The sequence below is a fragment of the Vicia villosa genome, linkage group LG1 (genome assembly GCF_029867415.1).
Source record: "Vicia villosa cultivar HV-30 ecotype Madison, WI linkage group LG1, Vvil1.0, whole genome shotgun sequence".
NCBI classification, from domain to species: domain Eukaryota; kingdom Viridiplantae; phylum Streptophyta; class Magnoliopsida; order Fabales; family Fabaceae; genus Vicia; species Vicia villosa.
Genome location: NC_081180.1, coordinates 173,419,926 through 173,439,660, shown reverse-complemented (window position 1 = coordinate 173,439,660; position 19,735 = coordinate 173,419,926). Strand labels below are relative to the sequence as shown.

Sequence of the window (19,735 nt, the reverse complement as noted above, 5' to 3'; positions counted from 1 at the left end):
GGTTCGATTTGCGGTTTGTATTTTACAAACCGAACCAAACCGCATTATGTTACAACCCCCCAAACTTCAATTAACTTATATCCAACTCAAACTCAAACCTATTATGCCTTAGTCTTACGATTACGAATGATTTTCTCTTCCTCGCGCTTAAGGTTTCAGTTTAAGTCTTCTTAAATCTCTCCTAGCGGTATTGCACCTTCTTCTCATCTTCTTTTTCAAATACATCTCACATATTATTTTCTAGTCTTTCATCTCTTAAGTTCTTTCTTTTTCATCTTATTATTTTTATTCTACTGTTCTCTCTTCCAATTATGTTTTTTATATTCCCCTTCTTATCTAATCACATCTATTCTGCTCTTTCTTTTTCATCTTCTCTAATATTTCATCTCCTCTTTTTTTTCTATTTCCTTATAATATATTTGATATTATTTTATGCTACTAATCTATGTTTTTTATTCCAATTTTATCTAATATTATTTTTGTATATTAAATGAAAAGTTGTTATAAAAATATGATGAATTTTGTTGTTATTTGATAACGCATAAATGACTAAATACAAAGTTATGTTGTCATCAATAAGTGTATGTATGGCTCAATAAATTTTTGTAAAAAAAACCGAACTAACCGAACCAATCCTAACCGCATTGGTTTGGTTTGGTTTGATTTTATTTCTAAAAGCCAACCGAATCAAACAGAACCACACACTTTTTCCTCTTGTGGTTCTGATAATTTTTTACTTATAAACCGCACCGCGAACACCCCTACCCAGTAGAACATCTTTATGTTTTAATGAAGACTTAGTTTGATTATCGATGCAGTAGTCATTAGTTATCAAGCGAACTATACAAATACTTCATGGACAAATTAAATTTTATAAATTATATTTCATATCCTAAATAAGTAATCCGTGTAATCTCTAAAAAAGAGTTTTAAAAAACAAATCTAAAATTAACATGGTAACATTGAACGTTAAAAATCAAATCAAATTTGAAAGAATCCTTAATCAATCTTAAAAAATCAAATAATATCTAAGTTAATTTCAATTTAAATTTGAATCTATACCTATATATGGAAGCGTATAATATGTCCCGGCAATGAAATTTATTTGAGAAAAAAATAAGATTGAGAAAAAAATTCAAAATTGAACTTATAACCTTGTATAATTTCAAACTTACGTCCAAAAAGTAAAAAACTCAAAGCAAACTTCAGCATACTATAATATTTATATTAAAATACGACTTGCATATGCAAATATAAAAACAATGATTAAGTATAATTATATGTAAAAATTAACAAGACTAACGTAAATAATATGATTAATTTATAAAATTCTCGATATATTGATATATAATAAAATCTTTAATACTTTAACTCGAAGAATAAATGCTATGAAAAACAATTAAACCCTATAATACGAAAAGAAGCCTTCCAACCTCAAAAGAGATAAAAGCATCAAGACATGCATATTCAACTTGCTTAAGAGTAAGTGGAAAATTACTCCAATTACTCAAAGTAATTTTCTTTGGTTTCTCAATCTCGATACCAGCAACACGAAGAGCCAATGTTTTAAGCCTTGCAAATTTCAAAGCTTTGTCACTCATCTTTATAGTAGCAAGTGTGCGAAGATCATCAAAGCTTACAACACGCAAGGAGAAGTCTCTAAGAAGCTTGTCCACGTCGTCTTTGATTCCAACACCGACAAACTTGTAGTTTTTGTTGCCCAAAATATTAATGAGTGATTTTGGAATAAATGAGGCGTGTAAAATTTGAAAAATAAGACATTCTCCACCGATGCAAAGTTGAAGGACAACAGTCGTGTTTGGCATACCGCGACGTTTGGCTAAGAGACATTCAACATTTAAGCCGACATGACATTGTCGTTGTCGTTGAGGTAAGGCTTGATGCTTAAAAGCCATTTATCGACCATGGAAGGAACATTTGTAATCATTGTGTGAATAATGAAAGAGTTGAAAAAAACATCGTACTTGTTGTGTGTTTTGCAAGGGAGAGTGTAATCGAAAGTGGTGATAGACATTTTGAATTTGTAAGGTATATGATGCCCAGCTATTGAATTTCCAATCAATACTAGTAGTATATATAAGGTGGTTTAGTCAAAGTATCATGTAGATTTTCTGATTTTTTAAAAATTAACATAAATATTTTAACAATTTTATTTGATATTATTCATTAATTGTTATGTCAAAAAGATATCTATTAATTTTTTTTCTAAATTTTTAGTCAATCCTATCATTTGGTTATTTTTAAAAATTCTTTATTTTTTATGAAATTGAGATAAATATTTTAACAATTTATTTTGATACTATGCATTAATTTCTATGTAAAAAATATATCCATTAATTATTTTTCTAATTTCTTTGGTTAAAGTATCATTTGATAATTTTTTTTTGAATTTGACATTAATATTTTAACAAACTATTTGTATTACTCTAATGCTATTCATTGGTTATTTTTCAGATTTTAAATTTTTTAATTAAATTTTAAAATTGTCATCAATTTTAAATTTATTATTTAATTTTTCCCGATAATCAACAAATTATAGGTTATATCCATTAAATATTTTATTTTATGTTTTATATTTTTCTTTATTATTATTTTATTTAATTTAAATCATTTTGTATTATATATAAATATGACAAATCTTATCCATAAAATCTTTAATTTAGATTTTTATTTTTTAAAATTGGTTTTATAACAAAACTTTTTCTACAAATTATAAATAAATAAATTAAATAACTAGTAAATCAAATTATAATATATTTTTTTAGGTTAATTAAATAATAATTCAGTATTGATATTTTAAAAATAGAAGTCAAAGTGTAATTAAATATTGTTGTTTTTAAAAAATAGAAATAAATTAAATACGCATTAAAATTAAATAGAAAACGATTTAATAGTAATTCAAATTAGAAAAGTTTTTAATATTAATTGAATCATAGAATAGTATTGTTGTTTTTATAAATTGAAATTGTTCTGGACCGGCCCAATTAACTCAATTGGGCCAATCCAACCTTCGGCCCAAGGTACCTTGGCCGCGTGCACAACAGCCTCTCCCTCCGGGCAATCGCTAGATATAACCGAGCACGCAACAGCCTCGTGCCCGGTAGCAGACAGCTTGCTTAATATTTGGCCTAGCGCCTGATAAAGTGGAGCATTTCTCGCATGGAATACTCTTATAAATAGCCCTCTGAACCCTGAGGGCAAGGTAACCTTTTTCTTCCCCAAAATCTCTCGCTTTGTTGTACCTTGCTGTCCAACCACTTACTTTGGCATCGGAGTGCCTTGCAGGTACAACCATTTTTCCCCTCTCAACCGCTCCGGATTTCAAGCCTTCTTTGTTGCTGGGCATCTGATCTGCTCGGTAAAATCAGTGGCACCGTCTGTGGGAATTCTCAGCTCCCCCGTTTCCTTTTCTTGCAAATCTTGATCCATTCTTGTTCTCTGCAAGAATTCAGAAATCAAAGCTCTAGCTCAACCATCATCCATGGCTAGCAACAACGAAGACTCCTCTTCTCTAGACGCTACAATGATCAATAAGAACGACATCTTTGTCGTCATTCCTCCACCCAGAAATACCATCCCTCGAGACGGCCTCACGGCATCTCCTTCCCCGAAGGACTTCCGCGAAGATATCATCCATCACCTCGGAGATACCAGCGTCAAAGACAGTCACGAAGAAGTTCTGGAGAACCCATTCTCTTCCAAGGGTCCCACTCCCCAGGACCAAACTATGGCTGCCGTTCTGGCCGCCCTCGCGCAGACTAACGCCCTTATCCAGCAGCAGAACGACAGGATCGAGGCACTTGAGCAGAAGCGTCGCTCAAAGACTCCCCCCGGCCACAAAATGCGCTCCTAGCGCGATACGGTCCCCGAGAAACGCCCTCGTTCACCCTCCCCCAGGGAAAACGCGGGTCCCATTTCCAAGAAGGGATCGGGCGACCACCGCTCCCGACACCGTTGACACTCTCCCCGACCGAAGAGAAGATCCAAGTCACCTCCTACAAAGCACAATGACGACCGTAGGCGGCACAGGCGAAGTCGCAGTTGGTCCACCACTCCTTTCGCCAGCGACGAGGAGGAGGAACGTTGGGGCCCTCAATCCCACGCAATCTTGGAGGCACCCCTACCGACCGGTCTTGAAAAGCCCCCACCGCGGGGCACATATGACGGGACAACCGATTCAGACGAACACATCGAAAACATCGACACCCTCCTGGATTACAGAGGGGTTCCGGGCGTAATCAAGTGTCGGTTATTTCCGACCACTCTACGCAAAGGAGCCATGACATGGTACAAGAGTCTGCCCGATGAATCCATCACATCATGGAAAGTACTCGGAAAGCTTTTCTCCAGACACTTCACGGGCTCCCGAAGACACCTGAAACCGGAAGCCTCCCTAGAGGCCATCATCAAGGGAAAAGACGAATCCCTCAGGGCCTAAATCGAAAGATTCAACAAAGAGGCCGTACATGTGTCCACAACCGCCCACATGAAGAAGTTCTTGCTCGAGCGGGGTCTCCGACCACGTTCAGATTTCGCCAAAGCCGTCGGGATTGAGACGCCCGCCACTCTGGACGAATTTTTCCTCAAGGCCCAAGCATACATACAATACGAGGAAAAAGAAGCCACTCACGCGGTCCACAACTCAAGACAGGAAGAAAGTACCAAAGGTGCCCGTCAAGACGACTCTCGCCGAGGATCCGATAAGAAGAAAGAAGATAAAGGTCCAGATCCTAAAGACTACAAAGCGCTAGCAGGAAAATTCCAGGAGTACACCCCACTGAACGCATCAAGGGAACGCATCTTAAACGAGTGCACGAGTGCGCGAACGCTGAGTTTCAGACGGGCAAGGTCTGTTTCCCAAAATCAATGCCTGCACGGCCAAACGTCGACAAATCAAAGTTCTACCGTTTTCATGAAGGCCACGGACATAACACCGAAGATTGCATCCACCTGAAAGACGCAATAGAAATATTAATCCGAGAAGGACACCTGAAGCAGTATGCGAAAAAGCAAGAGGCAGCCAAGGAAGCCAAACCGGTCGCCGAAGAGAAACCAGCGGAAGACACGCCTGCCATGCAAGTGGCCATGAGTATCACCAGACCGGAGGACTTTTACCTCCCCGATTGGGCTCGGGTGTCCTCCACCCCCTCTCCTCATAGCCCTTGGGAATTCTTCCCTTCCGCCATGGTCATCTCCGGGGGAGGTTTCAGCAAACTCATCGTCGGATCCGTAAAACGGATGTTTGACGAGCTAATCTCAGCGAATTCGAGCAAAGATGCCACTCTCGACCTTGCCAACGACGGATCGTCCCCCATTTCCTTCTACAGGGAAGAATTTCCGGGTGGAGAACCCAACACGACCATTCCCCTCCATATTCGAGCTCGAATGGCCAACTTTGACGTACGCCGCATATTGGTCGATCAAGGAAGCTCGGTGGATATCATGTACTCCCATCTATTTAAAACGCTGCAACTAAACGACAGCCACCTCACCCCCTATGTAGGCTCGGACCTACAAGGTTTCAACGGCACTGTGATGAAACTGTGGGGATTTGTCGAGCTTATCGTTTCGATTGGGTCGGCAGAAACCGCGAGGGCCGTCAAAGTCCAGTTCCTGGTCATCGATTTCCCCTCAATCTACCAATGCATCTTGGGACGCCCGACGCTGGCCGAACTGATCGCCGTCCCCTCGACCCTGCATCTCAAACTCAAATACTACACGACCAAAGGACAAGTCGCTACGCTCCCCGGAGACATCGAAGCGGCCAGAAGGTGTTTCGAAGCATCCGCCAAGGGCCTCAGTTCTATAAAAGCGGTCACCCAGGACAAAGCAGCAGCCAACGCGGGTCCCGAGCCCGACAAATCTATGCCCCACATCTACACCATCGACCTGGACAGCCGCTTCCATAAAGAATCCGATAGGAAAGCAGACGCGAAGACATCAGAAGAGGGTCTCCGTCCAATCCCCGACGGAGAGTTCGAGCTGATAGCCCTCAGCGATGACCCGACCAGAGGAGTCAAGATCGGGACAGATCTGCCCGAACTGGCTAGGAGACAACTCAAGGCCCGCCTCAGGGAGAACGCCGACCTGTTCGCCTGGAGCACGGCCGAAATGCCCGACCTCGACCAGGAAGTAGAATGCCACCACCTGACGATCGATTCCGCGTGCAAGGTCGTCGCCCAGAGGAGAAGAAAGCAGTCCCCAGAGAAAACGGTTGCGGCCGAATTAGATGTTAGGGACCGCTTAGAGGCTAAATTCATATCGAAAGCCAAATACACTACTTGGCTCTCCAATGTTGTACTCGTAAAGAAATCTAATGGAAAGTGGCGCATGTGCATTGACTATACCGATCTTAATAGGGCTTGCCCTAAAGACGCTTATCCTCTACATAGCATAGATAAATTAGTCGTTAATTTTGCAGGTTTCAAACTTTTATCGTTTATGGATGCGTATTCCGGGTACAACCAAATACCCATGTCTAAAACAGACAAAGAATATACGGCTTTCATGACTGAATCGGGCAACTACTATTATAACGTAATTCCCTTCGGTCTGAAAAACGTCGGAGCAATGTACCAGCGAATGATGAACAAAGTGTTTCGGGCAGAGATCGGCGATATGCTCGAAGTCTATATGGACGACATGATCGTCAAATCCCAAGAGGAGACCGATCATGCCGTCCACCTCAAAAAAGTCTTCGAGCAGGCCCGGAAGTGCAAGATGAGGTTTAATCCCGAAAAATGCACCTTCGGGGTCCGAGCAGGCAAATTCCTTGGTTTCTACCTAACAGAAAGAGGAATCGAAGCAAACCCAGACAAATGCAGAGCCTTTTCAGATTTCCCAACTCCGAACTCTAAGAAATCCATCCAATCCCTGAACGACATGCTCACATCACTATCTAGGTTCGTGACCAAATCAGCCCAACATGCCCTCCCACTCTTCAAACTCCTCCGTAAGGAAACCACTTTCGAATGGACGGACGAATGCGAGCGCGCCCTCTCCCATCTCAAGCAAGCCCTCTCGTGTCCACCTGTACTCTCGAGACCCGAGACCGGGGAAATCCTCTACCTCTACCTTGTCGTCGCCACCGAGGCCGTCAGCGCCACCCTCATCAGAGAAACCCCGGAGGGCCAAAGGCCCATCTACTTCACAAGCAAAGCGCTCCAAGGCCCGAGGTCAGGTACCAGCAAATCGAGAAAGTCGCGCTCGCACTAATCACAACGGTCAGAAGACTAAGACATTACTTCTTAGCGCACACTATAGTCGTGCGCACCGAACAACCCATAAAATAATTACTCGGACGCCCCGACATGGCCGGAAGGATGCTCCGCTGGTCCCTAGAACTCTCAGAATTTGACATAAAGTATGAAGGAAGGAAAGCACTTAAAGCACAGGTCCTAGCGGACTTCGTAACCGAGATGGCCTTCCCCGAAACAACGACCTGCAACACTAAAAAATGGACCTTATACGTAGACGGGGCTTCCAGCTCGTCTAGAATCGGAGTAGGCATCATCTTAGAAAATGGAAAAGGAACACTAATAGAAGTATCACTATCACTCTCTTTCCCAACCTCCAACAACCAAGCAGAATACGAAGCACTGCTCACAGGACTACGTCTCGCCAACGACCTAGAGGCCGAAGAGATCAAAGTGTTCACCGATTCCCAGCTAGTAGCGTCGCACGTTTCGCGTGAATACCAAGTCAAAAGTGACCACCTCGCCGAATACCTGAACCTCGTGCGCGAAAGAATAGCCCGGTTCAAGAACTCCAAGGTAAGGCATATCCCGAAGGAACATAATTCCCGGGCAGACGTCCTGTCAAAATTAGCCAGCACAAGGAAAAAGGGGGGAAATAAGTCCGTGATCCAAGAGATACTGCCCAGACCCAACACCGAACCTCCGACCGGGCTAACACACGTAAGCGCGATCGGAGACGCATCCTGCTGGATGACCCCCGTGTACAACTACCTGACGAGTGATCTCGTGCCAAACGACCCTAAAGAAGCCTCCGTAATCAGAAGAAGAGCCTGCTTGTACGTCCTGGTTGAAAATCGACTCTACCGACGAGGGTTCTTCGTTCCCCTCCTCAAATGCGTCGACGAGGGCACAGTCCCCCATATACTCCGAGAGATACACGAGGGAATCAACTCCCAACACCTAGGAGGGAGATCCCTCGCCAGGAAAGCGCTCCGAGCAGGGTACTATTGGCCCACCATGCAGCACGATGAGAGAGAATACGTAAAGAAATGTGACAAGTGCCGATTCTTTGGGGACATGCACCTCACACCCCCCAACGAACTCAAATCCCTATCTTCTCCCTGGTCATTCGCGTGGTGGGGCATGGACCTCCTCAGTCCGTTCGTGACCGGTAGCAACCAGAATAAATACCTCATAGTCGCGGTCGACTACTTCACCAAATGGATCGAGGCCGAGCCATTGGCCAAAATCACGTCCTTGAACGTACTGCGTTTCAACAAAAGAAACATTCTCGCCCGGTTCGGAGTGCCCCTGGCCATCATCACCGACAATGACACCCAGTTCACCGACAGACATTTCCAAGAATTCGTCACAAAATTGGGAACTAAACAGCATTTTGTGTCCGTCGAACACCCCCATACGAACGGGCAAGCCGAAGCCGCTAACAGAGTAATCCTGAGGGGCCTCAAAAGAAGGTTGGACGAAATCAAAAAAGGACGGGTCGAGGAACTACACAGCGTCCTCTGGGCCTACCGCCTCACCCCACATTCTACTACCGAGGAGACTCCCTTTCGGCTTACGTACGGGATAGAAGCCGTAATCCCCGTCGAGGTACATGTGCCCACCAGGAGCATCGAGGAACCCCTCGAGACGGAGGATAACCTCGAGTTCGTTAGAGAAGAGCTAGACCTGGTCGAAGAAATCCGGACGGGATCCGCTCTACGCGAAGTTTCACTCAAACAAAAAATTGCCCTAAGACATGACACGAAGGTCATCAAACGGGAATTCGAGATAGACAGCTTAGTGCTAAAAAGAAACCACAAAGATTCCCGCAAGGGCAAACTGGCCGCGAACTGGGAAGGCCCCTATCGTGTCCGAGCAAAGACCGAAAATGGGGCATACTATTTAGAAAACTTACAAGGAGAAGAACTCGCTCGACCATGGAACGCTGAAAAACTCAAGTAGTATTACAGCTAAACACAGGTGTAGCCCGGGTACATGCCGGGCACCTCATAATGAAAAAAAATGACAGAAGTCCGCTCTCTTAATCGAGCAGACTCCTTGTTCTTCGGGGGGGGGCACGAATACCGAGCATTCCCGTCGTAAGCAAGTACCATAACGGCAGAACACCCCACTCGCGAGGGGATCGTTCACGCCCTGAGACTCAGAACTCAACACAACGAGGCTTGAGACTCACCCTTTCCAGGCACTTATCCCCGGCCATCAACCAAAGTTCCACACACTTGGCGATCAATACATTATAATCGAGCAAACATCCTAACTAAGCAAAAACTACAACAGCGGCATTTTATTCATTGTCAACAAACATTACAAAATACAAACATTAAACAAAGAAAGACACATCATTCTTCCCGACGGGCGAACTCCTCCGAATGAAGGTACTGATACCAGTCCTCATCCCACTCCGTCTCAGAACCATCAGCGTTGGTCACGACCCTCACGCCTGAAGACTGAGCCTGCACGTCCAGACTGCGAGCCCCCTGAGAGCGAGAAGCAGATCCAGTCGAAACCTTCTTTTTCTTCCCCTTCACCTCCTTGACTCCACAAGAGCATGAGGTTATAGAAACCTTTTTCCCCTTAGCACCACCCATTCCTGCGTAAAAATGAAGAAAGAGAGGCCCATAAGACCTCCTTTTATAAGAAAAAGGAAAGGGAACAAAAACACCTAGGAAACGAAAAAAGCATTAAAAGACAAAATCGTTGAAAACCAGCGACACGCCACCCAAGGAGTCAAAACGCATGCACACAGACTTCAAAAAACGAACACACCAAATAAAAGCATTAAAAATAACGTACGATCAAATTAAAAAACGAGCAAGAAGCCCGAAATTATGCCCGACTAGCGGCCAGGAAGGCCGAGCCGGTTATATCCTTACAAAACGAAAACGGGAGGCATCCCCCCCGGCACATAACAACAAAATAACAAAATGGCACGCAGGCCAGAAACTTAAACATAACAAGACTTCATACACCTTCTTCCATCCGGGCCTCCTGGTCTCCCGGGTCGCTAGCTCGTCCCTGATATTTGGAGAAACAATCTGGTCACCCTCCACACGATGGTATGGCCCGGTGCCCTCAGTCACCAAATCCACCCCGGAATTCCTCAATTTAAGCTGGGCCACAGTGGAGTTATAGGTGTCCTCGGCAGCAGCAACACAGTCACCTCCCAAGACTCGTATGTACTGAATCAAATTTGGCCGGGTCAAGAGGGCCCTCTCCTCCTCCGTCTCATCCTCAGCAGAAGCATGAGATCGGTGAAGAGAAGCCTCCTTCACCGAGGAAGACAGCATCACTCTATACAGAGTCTGGTAGAGCAAAGTGTACTAGCCTTGCACGTCCGCCAGAGCATCTTCCTTAGCACTCAACCGAGCCTTCACGACCGCCAGCTCCTCACCCTGCTCCTTCAGCTCCTGATCTCGTTCCTCTAGAGCAGACACCTTAACCTTGACATCATCCTCAAGCCTCCTCGCAGCTTCCACGGACAAAGGCGCCGAACAGGCATATAGGGCGGCAAGCTCAAGAACCCTGACCACAACGGAAGCGTCCTGCACCAGGAACCTCTGGCGAACAGACGACTCCAGACCTTCAATATGGAGAGACTCTGCCCGAGGAATAGTCAGAGAAGGCCCTCCCTCGAAAAACCGGGGCTGAAGAAAACACGAAGGCAGAGTAAAGATATCGCCAACTTCTTCCCGGGTCAAATCCACAGCTTCAATCCTCTGCCGCTTGTGACGAACCAACGAATCCGGATCCGGCTGCTGACGGAGGGGAGAAGGATGAACCGTGGCCGGCCTCAGGGATTCGCCCTGGTCAGAAGCCCGCAGCGGAGATCCGACAGCCACCGGGGAGGAAGAGGAAGTGCCCGAGCCAGTCGCCGGGGACCTCTACACATCAGCTAGTCGAGGCCCTGCACTCTTCTTCATGACCGCTTTAGCTTTGCTCGCCTGTTTAAGCATCCTATCTTGGCGCGCTCTGTCCATTGATTCTGAAAAAAGAAAAGAAAACACAAAACATGTTAAGAGTCAACCCGTCATAAATCATTACTATAGAGGATGACCTATACACAAAACCAGAAAGAAAGAAGGTGCAGATACCTAAATAGGCCGATGCACCCTCATCGGTCCCACTGGCCAACATGTCTTTTATATTTTTTACGCCCGGCTCCGTGACAGGAGCCCCACTGTCATCGACCACAGGTCTTCCCGAGCGGTCTAGTTTCGCGACCGGAGGAAGACCCTGCACAAACTTCTGAAGGATGGCATAATCAGCCCGGGCATCCTCGTCCAGATCCGACACCCTGGTAATGTATTGGTCGGTCCCGTACACAAAATGATCCTATGACCAGAAGAACCTGAACTTTTGCCTCCGAGTGGTGATAGGCTCTTCTATGTCGTTGAGAACCGGGCGACCATGCACGTCCAAAGTCGGCACCCGGGAAAAGACGTTGTCGCGAGCCTCCCGAGACAAGGGACGAATGAGATAGAAGCGCGGCTTATAATTTTTCAGAGAATCCGAATAAGATTTAAAAATCTTCTTGGACTGCTTCAGGGACACCCATCCGAAACGACCATCAACTACCTTCCGCTGTACGCAGAAAATATAAAAGAACAAGGAGATGGTCGCCGCTATCTTCAGATACGAGCAGGATAGCTCGAACGCCCGGATAAACGCGATCGCGTTCGGATGGAGTTGTCCGGGAGCCACTTCCAGGTGGTTGAAAACGGCCATCTGGAATTCAGTAAGAGGCACATGAAAGCCCATCTCCCAAAAGACCACCTCATACATCGGGATCAAATCAGGGGCATAGATATCACAGATACGGTCCTCCTCGGCAGGGATAAGCACGAACCACCCGTTCTTGGTCCCATCCCCCGCAGGATCCACGTAGCCCCCTATCTCTAGGAAAATATCCGAGCGATCCCCTATAAAAAAGCTCTCAATGTCAAGCGCCTCCGGCAGCACCTAGGACTCTAGAGGCACCACCTGCTGAGCCGGGGGAGTCACGGACGACGAACCCGATGTAGAAGAGCGTCTTGGATCGGACATATTCACTTGAAAAACAGGGGAGAATAGTGAATTCGATAGTACAATCAAATCCACCCTTCCACCACCGTTCAGAGTGAAAGGGCGCACCAACAATCCAGGGACGATACAACCCCCGGGCACATCCCTCCCGAGGAAATGGCTGCCGAACAGAAGTTGACTCGCGCCAAAGGAAAGGTTTAATATCCATATTACGTCAGGGTAACACACTTTCAACAGAAAACCCAAAAGCACAACAAAAGATGATCAAAACCCCCAAAGACAATCAGCAAAATGGAAACTAAAATCGAAACTAACAGTCTAATCGATCGCAGTCGTCGACGGCGAAAAAGCCTATCATCTCCGCCGTCTACCACCAACAACCTTCAAACTCTCCCTCAAAATCACCTCAAAACCCTATCCTAACCACATGCAAGCAATTTCTAGTACTATCAAAACACAGAAAACTGGAAACGAAGGGAAAAGCAAACTTACAAGTGAATTTCTGGAAGGAAAGACGAAGGTTGAAGAAGAAACGATGTGGCAAAGCTTGCGATCGGCGACGGAGAGAGGAAACGAAGGAAATGAATTTGAAAAGTTTGGGGAAATGACAACCCTCAATATTTATAAGCGCTTGAGGACATCACGTGCGCCGCACGCGACCTCTGGAAGCAGAATGGCCATCATTAACCCTAGTAACCTACAGGTAGGGTAGCCATCATCACGCATTAAATGCGACACGTCCCCCAACTGACAACTCTAAGCGACACACTTCCCTGTTCCCGACCTGCCCTTTCCTTTCCCCGGGGATTCAGGGCAATTTCCCTCGGAAACATCAGGTCCACTCCCCCGGAGGATCTCCTCACCCCGGCATCCTCAAAGTCGTCACTCCCACGAACAGAAGCGACGACTTGGGGGGCTCCTGTTCTGGACCAGCCCAATTAACTCAATTGGGCCAATCCAACCTTCGGCCCAAGGCTCCTTGGCCGCGTGCGCAACAGCCTCTCCCTCCGGGCAATCGCTAGATATAACCGAGCACGCAACAGCCTCGTGCCCGGTAGTAGACAGCTTGCTTAATATTTGGCCTAGCGCCTGGTAAAGTGGAGCTTTTCTCGCACGGAATACTCTTATAAATAGCCATTTGAACCCTGAGGGCAAGGTAACCTTTTTCTTACCCAAAATCTCTCGCTTTGTTGTACCTTGTTGTCCAAGTACTTACTTTGGCATTGGAGTGCCTTGCAGGTACAACCATTTTTTCCCCTCTCAACCGCTCCGGATTTCAAGCCTTCTTTGTTGCTGGTCATTTGATTTGCTCGGTAAGATCAGAAATCAAGTGGTATTCAAGTATTTTTGTTTTTAAAAAATAGAAATCAATTTAATAGTAATTTAAATTACAACAATTTTTTACATTATTCAAATATTGTTTTTTTAATATAAATCAAATAGTAATCAAATATTGTTGAGGTCAATCAAATAGTAATTTAAACTAAATATTAATCAAATAAATTGAAATTCAAATTACAATATTTTTTATTGTAAGTAAATAGTAATTTAAATAAAAAAATAAGTAACTAAAAAGTAATAAATATTGTTGTATGATGATTTGACAAAGGAATTATCCTTAGGAAAACTTTGCTTTTCTTGTAGTATTTTATTCTTTTGTCATTCTATATTTTGTACATTTTTTTTATTTAGTAGCTCCAAATACCAAAATAAAAATGTAGTTAATTCTATTAAAAGGACGTAATGATCCCATAATTAAGGGACATGTCTCCTTCAACCGCTTAATCACTTGAAGAATTGTAGATGAACTTTGATAATTTTATTAGGCTTGGAAAGAGTCAATCCAAAGAAGTATCCTAAAACATGGAAATACTCGTGTAAATGTTACCTCAGGCCGTCCGACTCATAGTTTATACTCACCTAATTTAACCTTAAGATTACCACTTTGTCCATCTCCCACATATGGCAAAGGAAGCACTATGGATAAAGTCCGTTTTATCACGCCATGAAGGAAGGTAAACATCCTTCAACTTTAGTCCTCCCTCTACTCCCATGTACTTGTGGAGAAAGTAGGAGAAAATGATTTCCTCTCTATGTTCTGGCCAAATGGGCTATTTAGTATTAATTTAACCCAAAGAGTCTAAAGGATGTTCTCAAGTTTCACAATATCAAAATATAGAGACTCTTTCAAGATCATAGTGAACACGGTCCTAAATATCATCATGCTTTTCGCAAGAAAAATTGACGCCCATTTTTCAGATAATCAGAACTAAAATAATTATTAGAGTGTACAGTTTATTCATTGAATAAATAGTTATCATTAATTTATTGGCTAACTTTAGAGATTTTAGCATCCGTAAGATAAAAAAATTATTATAGCTAATTAATTATAATTTATAGTAAAGATTACGTACGAATAAATTACTTAAATTTAATATTTTTTTAAAATATTTTTCAATAAAAATGAAAATAGTTAAGATATAGTAATTGTAGTATATATTTGAAACACAATACATTGATGAATATTTAAATATAAAGGGATATTGGTATATTTTAGAAACATATTTGATAGTGGAGATAAAAAAACTAGGCAAATATTTGTCATCGATTATTATTAAGAAATATTGCACATATATTTTTGATCGGTAACACTAAAAAAAGGTTCAAAATTTGTTTTTCATTGATAAATATTAAAACAATTATTTAACATTGGTATTTTAAGAATAAATATTTATCAACGACAAATATAAAAAATATTAAACAAAATTAATCTTAAGAATTTGGTACATGTTTTCAAAATCAATTATGATGTTTAGATATTTAATTAAGTAATTTCTTTCAATTACATTTAAAGTAATTAGATGTTAGATTTAAATAAGTCTTATGTCACTTGTATTGTTTAATTTCAATTATATTAAATATATTTTATGTTATATTTAACTAATTAATTGAAAATACTGCTCAATGCATATTTTACTACTATTTAACATTACAGTGATGTCTAATAGAAACCTTAACAAATTTGTAAGGATGAGTTAGAAAAAATATATATTCTAATATTTATAAAACAAGCAAGTCTTGTGTATATTTTAAATCAATATTAATATTGAAAATAATTTTTTTATATTGTTGTTTTCTCAATATTATAGATTAAATAGATATTATGGGAGATTTAGATATCTTTCAAGAAAAAACAAGTGGTATAACAATAAGAATAGTTTTTTTAGAATCTCCAATATCACTTTAATAAATTCTCAGTACTGAATATGTTTATATTATATTATATTAAATATTTTTATTCATTTATTAAGTTTATTGTATTTAACATGATTATTATATATATATATATATATTAAACTATTCAATTATTGTTACTTTTTTATATAAAAAAATAAACTCAATATAAAATATCAATACAAATATATTTTATATTTAAATAACTAACTATTTATCGATAATAATTTAATAAAACGTATCCGCACATCGCGCAGGTAGACGTCTAGTTTTAATAATAAAAATGATGGTATAAATGTATAAAGACAAATGATACTTTAAAAAGTGACGTGGAAGCAAGGTTAAATTAGACTTTTTCAGAGTCTTAATTTTTCTTATATGGTAGATTAGTGAGTTATAGATTCTTATAAAACGAACCAAATGACATTTGACAATCTTTGTAACAAAATGGTGAGTTATAGATTCTCTCATAACTAACAAAGTGACAATCGAGAATAATTGTGAGAATTCATAACATGTTTATAATAGCTAAAACCCAAACCCAAAAACACAACTCATTAATTATTAGAATAAATTATTGTAAATATCTTATAGTATATTTTATATTAATTTATACTATTTCTAAATTAATATATATCCAATATTCTAACATTAAATAAACTGATTCGCAAACCGAACCAGTTAAATCTAAAATTCGCGACCACCCAAATTGGACATTCTTGTTGCTTATCGGCTTCTTGATTTTTGACAATCTCAAAACATGTTTTCTTTCTCTTCATCAACAAAGGTTTTAAGACATGCTTCAAGAGAGGAGATTTCCAAGAAAATTTATTAGGAGAACATTTCATAGGGATGCTTCACAAATATGGCGAGTTATGGATTCTCACATAATGAACCAAATGAAATTCAACAAAATTTGTAACAAACTGGTGAGTTATGGATTTTCACAAAATGACCCAAATGACATTCGACAATCTTTATAACAAAATGGTGAGTTCTAGATTCTCTCATAACTAACAAAGTGGCAATCGAGATTATTTGTAACAAAATGGTGAGTTATGAATTCTCTCAGAACGAACCAAATGTAACCAGACAATCCTCGGATTCAAAAAAGTGAGTTACATAAATGCTCATAAAAACCTAGTGGGTCCTAGATTCTCTTAGAACTAAAAGGTGGGTTGGATTCTCTCATAACAGATTGGTGGATTCTGGATTCTCTCATAACATAATAGTGGGTTTTGGATTCTCTATGAAGGAAAAGGCAGGTTTAGGATTATCTCATAATAGAATGGTGGATTATGGATTCTCACAGAACAAAAAGGTGGGTTATAGTTTCTCACAGAACAAAAAGGTGAGTTCTGGATTATCACAGAACAAAATGGTGGATTTTGGATTCTCTCATAACAAAAAGGTGGATTCCTAATTCTCTCAGAACGAAAAGGTGGGTTTTGGATTCACTCAGAAAAATGTGGGTTCTAGATTGTCATAGAACAAACCAAATGGTATCCGAAAATCCTTGGATTCAAAAAGCAAGTTACAACATCCCTCGTAACAAAATGGAGTAACATCTGAAAAATCCTGGGATTCAAAAAGGAGGGTTACATAAATCCTCATAACAATATGCATGGTTGATTATGGATTGCTCATAATGAACCAAATGGCATATGGTAATCATCAGATTCAAAAAGTGAGTTACGACATCCCTTGTAACAAAGTGGTGGGTTCTGGATTCGCACAAAATGAACCAAATGGAATATGTCAATCTTCGATTTCAAAAAGCTAGTTCCAACATCCCTTGTAATAAATTGGCGGGTTCTGAATTCTTAGAGATTGAACCACATTTGATTATCATCGGATTCAAAAGTGTAAGTTATGAAAATCCTCAGAACAAAACAACTAAAAGATATATGGAAATCCTCGAATTCAACATGCTTATAAATTTGGTTGGACAAGAAACTAGCCTTTGTAGGTGTCAAGCAATGATGGACTTTGATCCAAGGGTACAATGTAGATAACAACCGGTCTTTGAGAATGCATATGAGTGCCACACATGATTAATTCTATACATGGAACTTTGAGATTTTCCTCAACATATTCATAATCAATGTCGAAAAAGTTTTCTACATCATCTATATCGACACAAACTACTTTTCTTTAAAAAGACTATTATTTAAAAAAATAATATAAGAATTAAAATAAATCTAAATTATTTTTAAGAAAAAAAACATATTTAACCTTTATTAAAATATGCCAAACCGATGGTGGGACAGACTTGAAATAATTTTTAAATAGTTTGTGGTTTGAGTTATTTTAACAAATTAGATCAATAAAGATCTTCTATTAAAAAAAAAGTTATAGGTCGGTCTACTGTGTTGTGTTGATCAATAAAGCAAATTAGTAACAATAAATCAAACTTATATTTCATATCTTAAATAATTAATATATGTAATATCTAAAAAAAATTAAAAACCAAATATAAAATTAACATAGTAACATTGAACGTTAACCATAAAATCAAATAAAAAAGAATCCTTAATCAATCTTAAAAAATCAAATTAAATCTACGCTAATTATAATTTAAATTATATCTGAAAGCATATAATATGTCCCGATTTAACTTTCAATCTAATTTTTTTATAATAAATTTTAGTGAAAAAATATCTTTTACTCTAAATATTTTATTATTATAAAATTCTCATCTTTTTGTTAATAATAGTAACGTTTAGATTTAGACTATATTTTAAGCTTTATATTAGTTGAGCCATATATGAAAGACAAATTGAGTTTCGATGTAGTTTCTTTCTTTCAATTTTATCCTTTATTTTAAATCCATTTTTTTAATTTTTTTTATACATAATCAAATATTATCTGACTCGAATTTAAGTTTTTAGTCAAATTAAATCATATCTAACTTTTAAAAAAATAATAACAAATTAATTAAAATTAATTCTAATTCAAATTAAAATAAAAACACAGTAAATAAGATATAAATCATTAAATTTATAAATGATAGGATTTCATTCAAATCTTTAAAATTAACTTATATTATAATAATATTATTTAATTTGAGAAATAAAATAAGATAGAGAAATTTGGCGTGTGAACATACTCTAAGTATACATTGATGTTAATAAAAAATTGAAACTATAATCTGATATAATTTCAATACTTATGTCCGGAAAGTAAAAAACTCAAAGCCAACTTCGCTGCATAACTTCACCGCATGATAATATTTTTATCAACACATAATTTATATATGAAAGTATAAAAACGATGATAAAATGTAACTTTACATCAAAATTACATGATTAATTTATAAATTTTTTGATATATTGATATATAATAAAATCTTCAATACTTTCACTCGATGAATTAAAAGGCTTACAGAAAACAAAATAAAAAACAATAAAATACTTATAATAAGAAAAGAAGTCTTCCAACTTCAAAAGAGATAAAAGCATCCAGACACGCATATTCAACTTGCTTAAGAGTAAGTGGAAAATTACTCCAATTACTCAAAGTAATTTTCTTTGGTTTCTCAATCTCTATACCAGCAACACGAAGAGCCAATGTTTTAAGCCCTGCAAAATTCAAAGCTTTGTCACTCATCTTTTTAGATGCAAGTGTGCGAAGATCCACAAAGCTTACAACCTGCAAGGAGAAGTCTCTAAGAAGCTTGTCCACGTCGTCTTTGATTCCAACACCGACAAACTTGTAGTTTTTGTTGCCCAAAAAAGCAATGAGTGATTCTGGAATAAACGAGGTGTGTAAAATTTGAAAAATAAGACATTCTCCACCGATGCAAAGTTGAAGGACAGCAGCTGTGTTTGGCATACCACGACGTTTAGCGAGGAGACATTCAACATCCAAGCCGACAATGACGTTGTTGTTGTCGTTGATGTAAGGCTTGATACTTAAAAGCCATTTGTCGACCATGGAAGGAACATTTGTGATCATTGTGTGAATAATGAAAGAGTTGAAAAAAACATCGTACTTGTTATGAGTTTTGCATGGGAGAGCATAATCAAAAATAGTGATAGACATTTTGAATTTGCAAGGTATAAGGAGTCCTAGATAGGTAACCAATACTAGTATATATAAGGTGTTTTAATATTCTGAAATTATTATTTTTTAAAATTGACATAAATATTTTAACAATTTATTTTGATACTTTCCATTAATTTTTGAGGGAAAAAAATCTCCATTAATTGTTTTTCTAATTTTTTAGTCAACGTATT

At 39.6% G+C, this 19,735-nt stretch overlaps 2 protein-coding genes across 2 annotated transcripts; both read right to left on the bottom strand.

The window, feature by feature from the left end:
• Positions 1-1,406: 1,406 nt before the first annotated feature.
• Positions 1,407-1,916, bottom strand: LOC131659724 (uncharacterized). Its single transcript, XM_058928878.1, has one exon. The coding sequence runs from the start codon at positions 1,914-1,916 to the stop codon at positions 1,407-1,409; it is 510 nt and encodes a 169-aa protein (XP_058784861.1).
• A 16,995-nt stretch (positions 1,917-18,911) lies between these two features.
• Positions 18,912-19,454, bottom strand: LOC131659712 (uncharacterized). Its single transcript, XM_058928867.1, has one exon. The coding sequence runs from the start codon at positions 19,452-19,454 to the stop codon at positions 18,912-18,914; it is 543 nt and encodes a 180-aa protein (XP_058784850.1).
• Positions 19,455-19,735: the final 281 nt, after the last annotated feature.

Bases quoted from the DNA above. Each gene is read 5' to 3' on its own strand.
- LOC131659712 (XM_058928867.1), bottom strand. From the start codon at position 19,454: ATGATCACAAATGTTCCTTCCATGGTCGACAAATGGCTTTTAAGTATC.
- LOC131659724 (XM_058928878.1), bottom strand. From the start codon at position 1,916: ATGGCTTTTAAGCATCAAGCCTTACCTCAACGACAACGACAATGTCAT.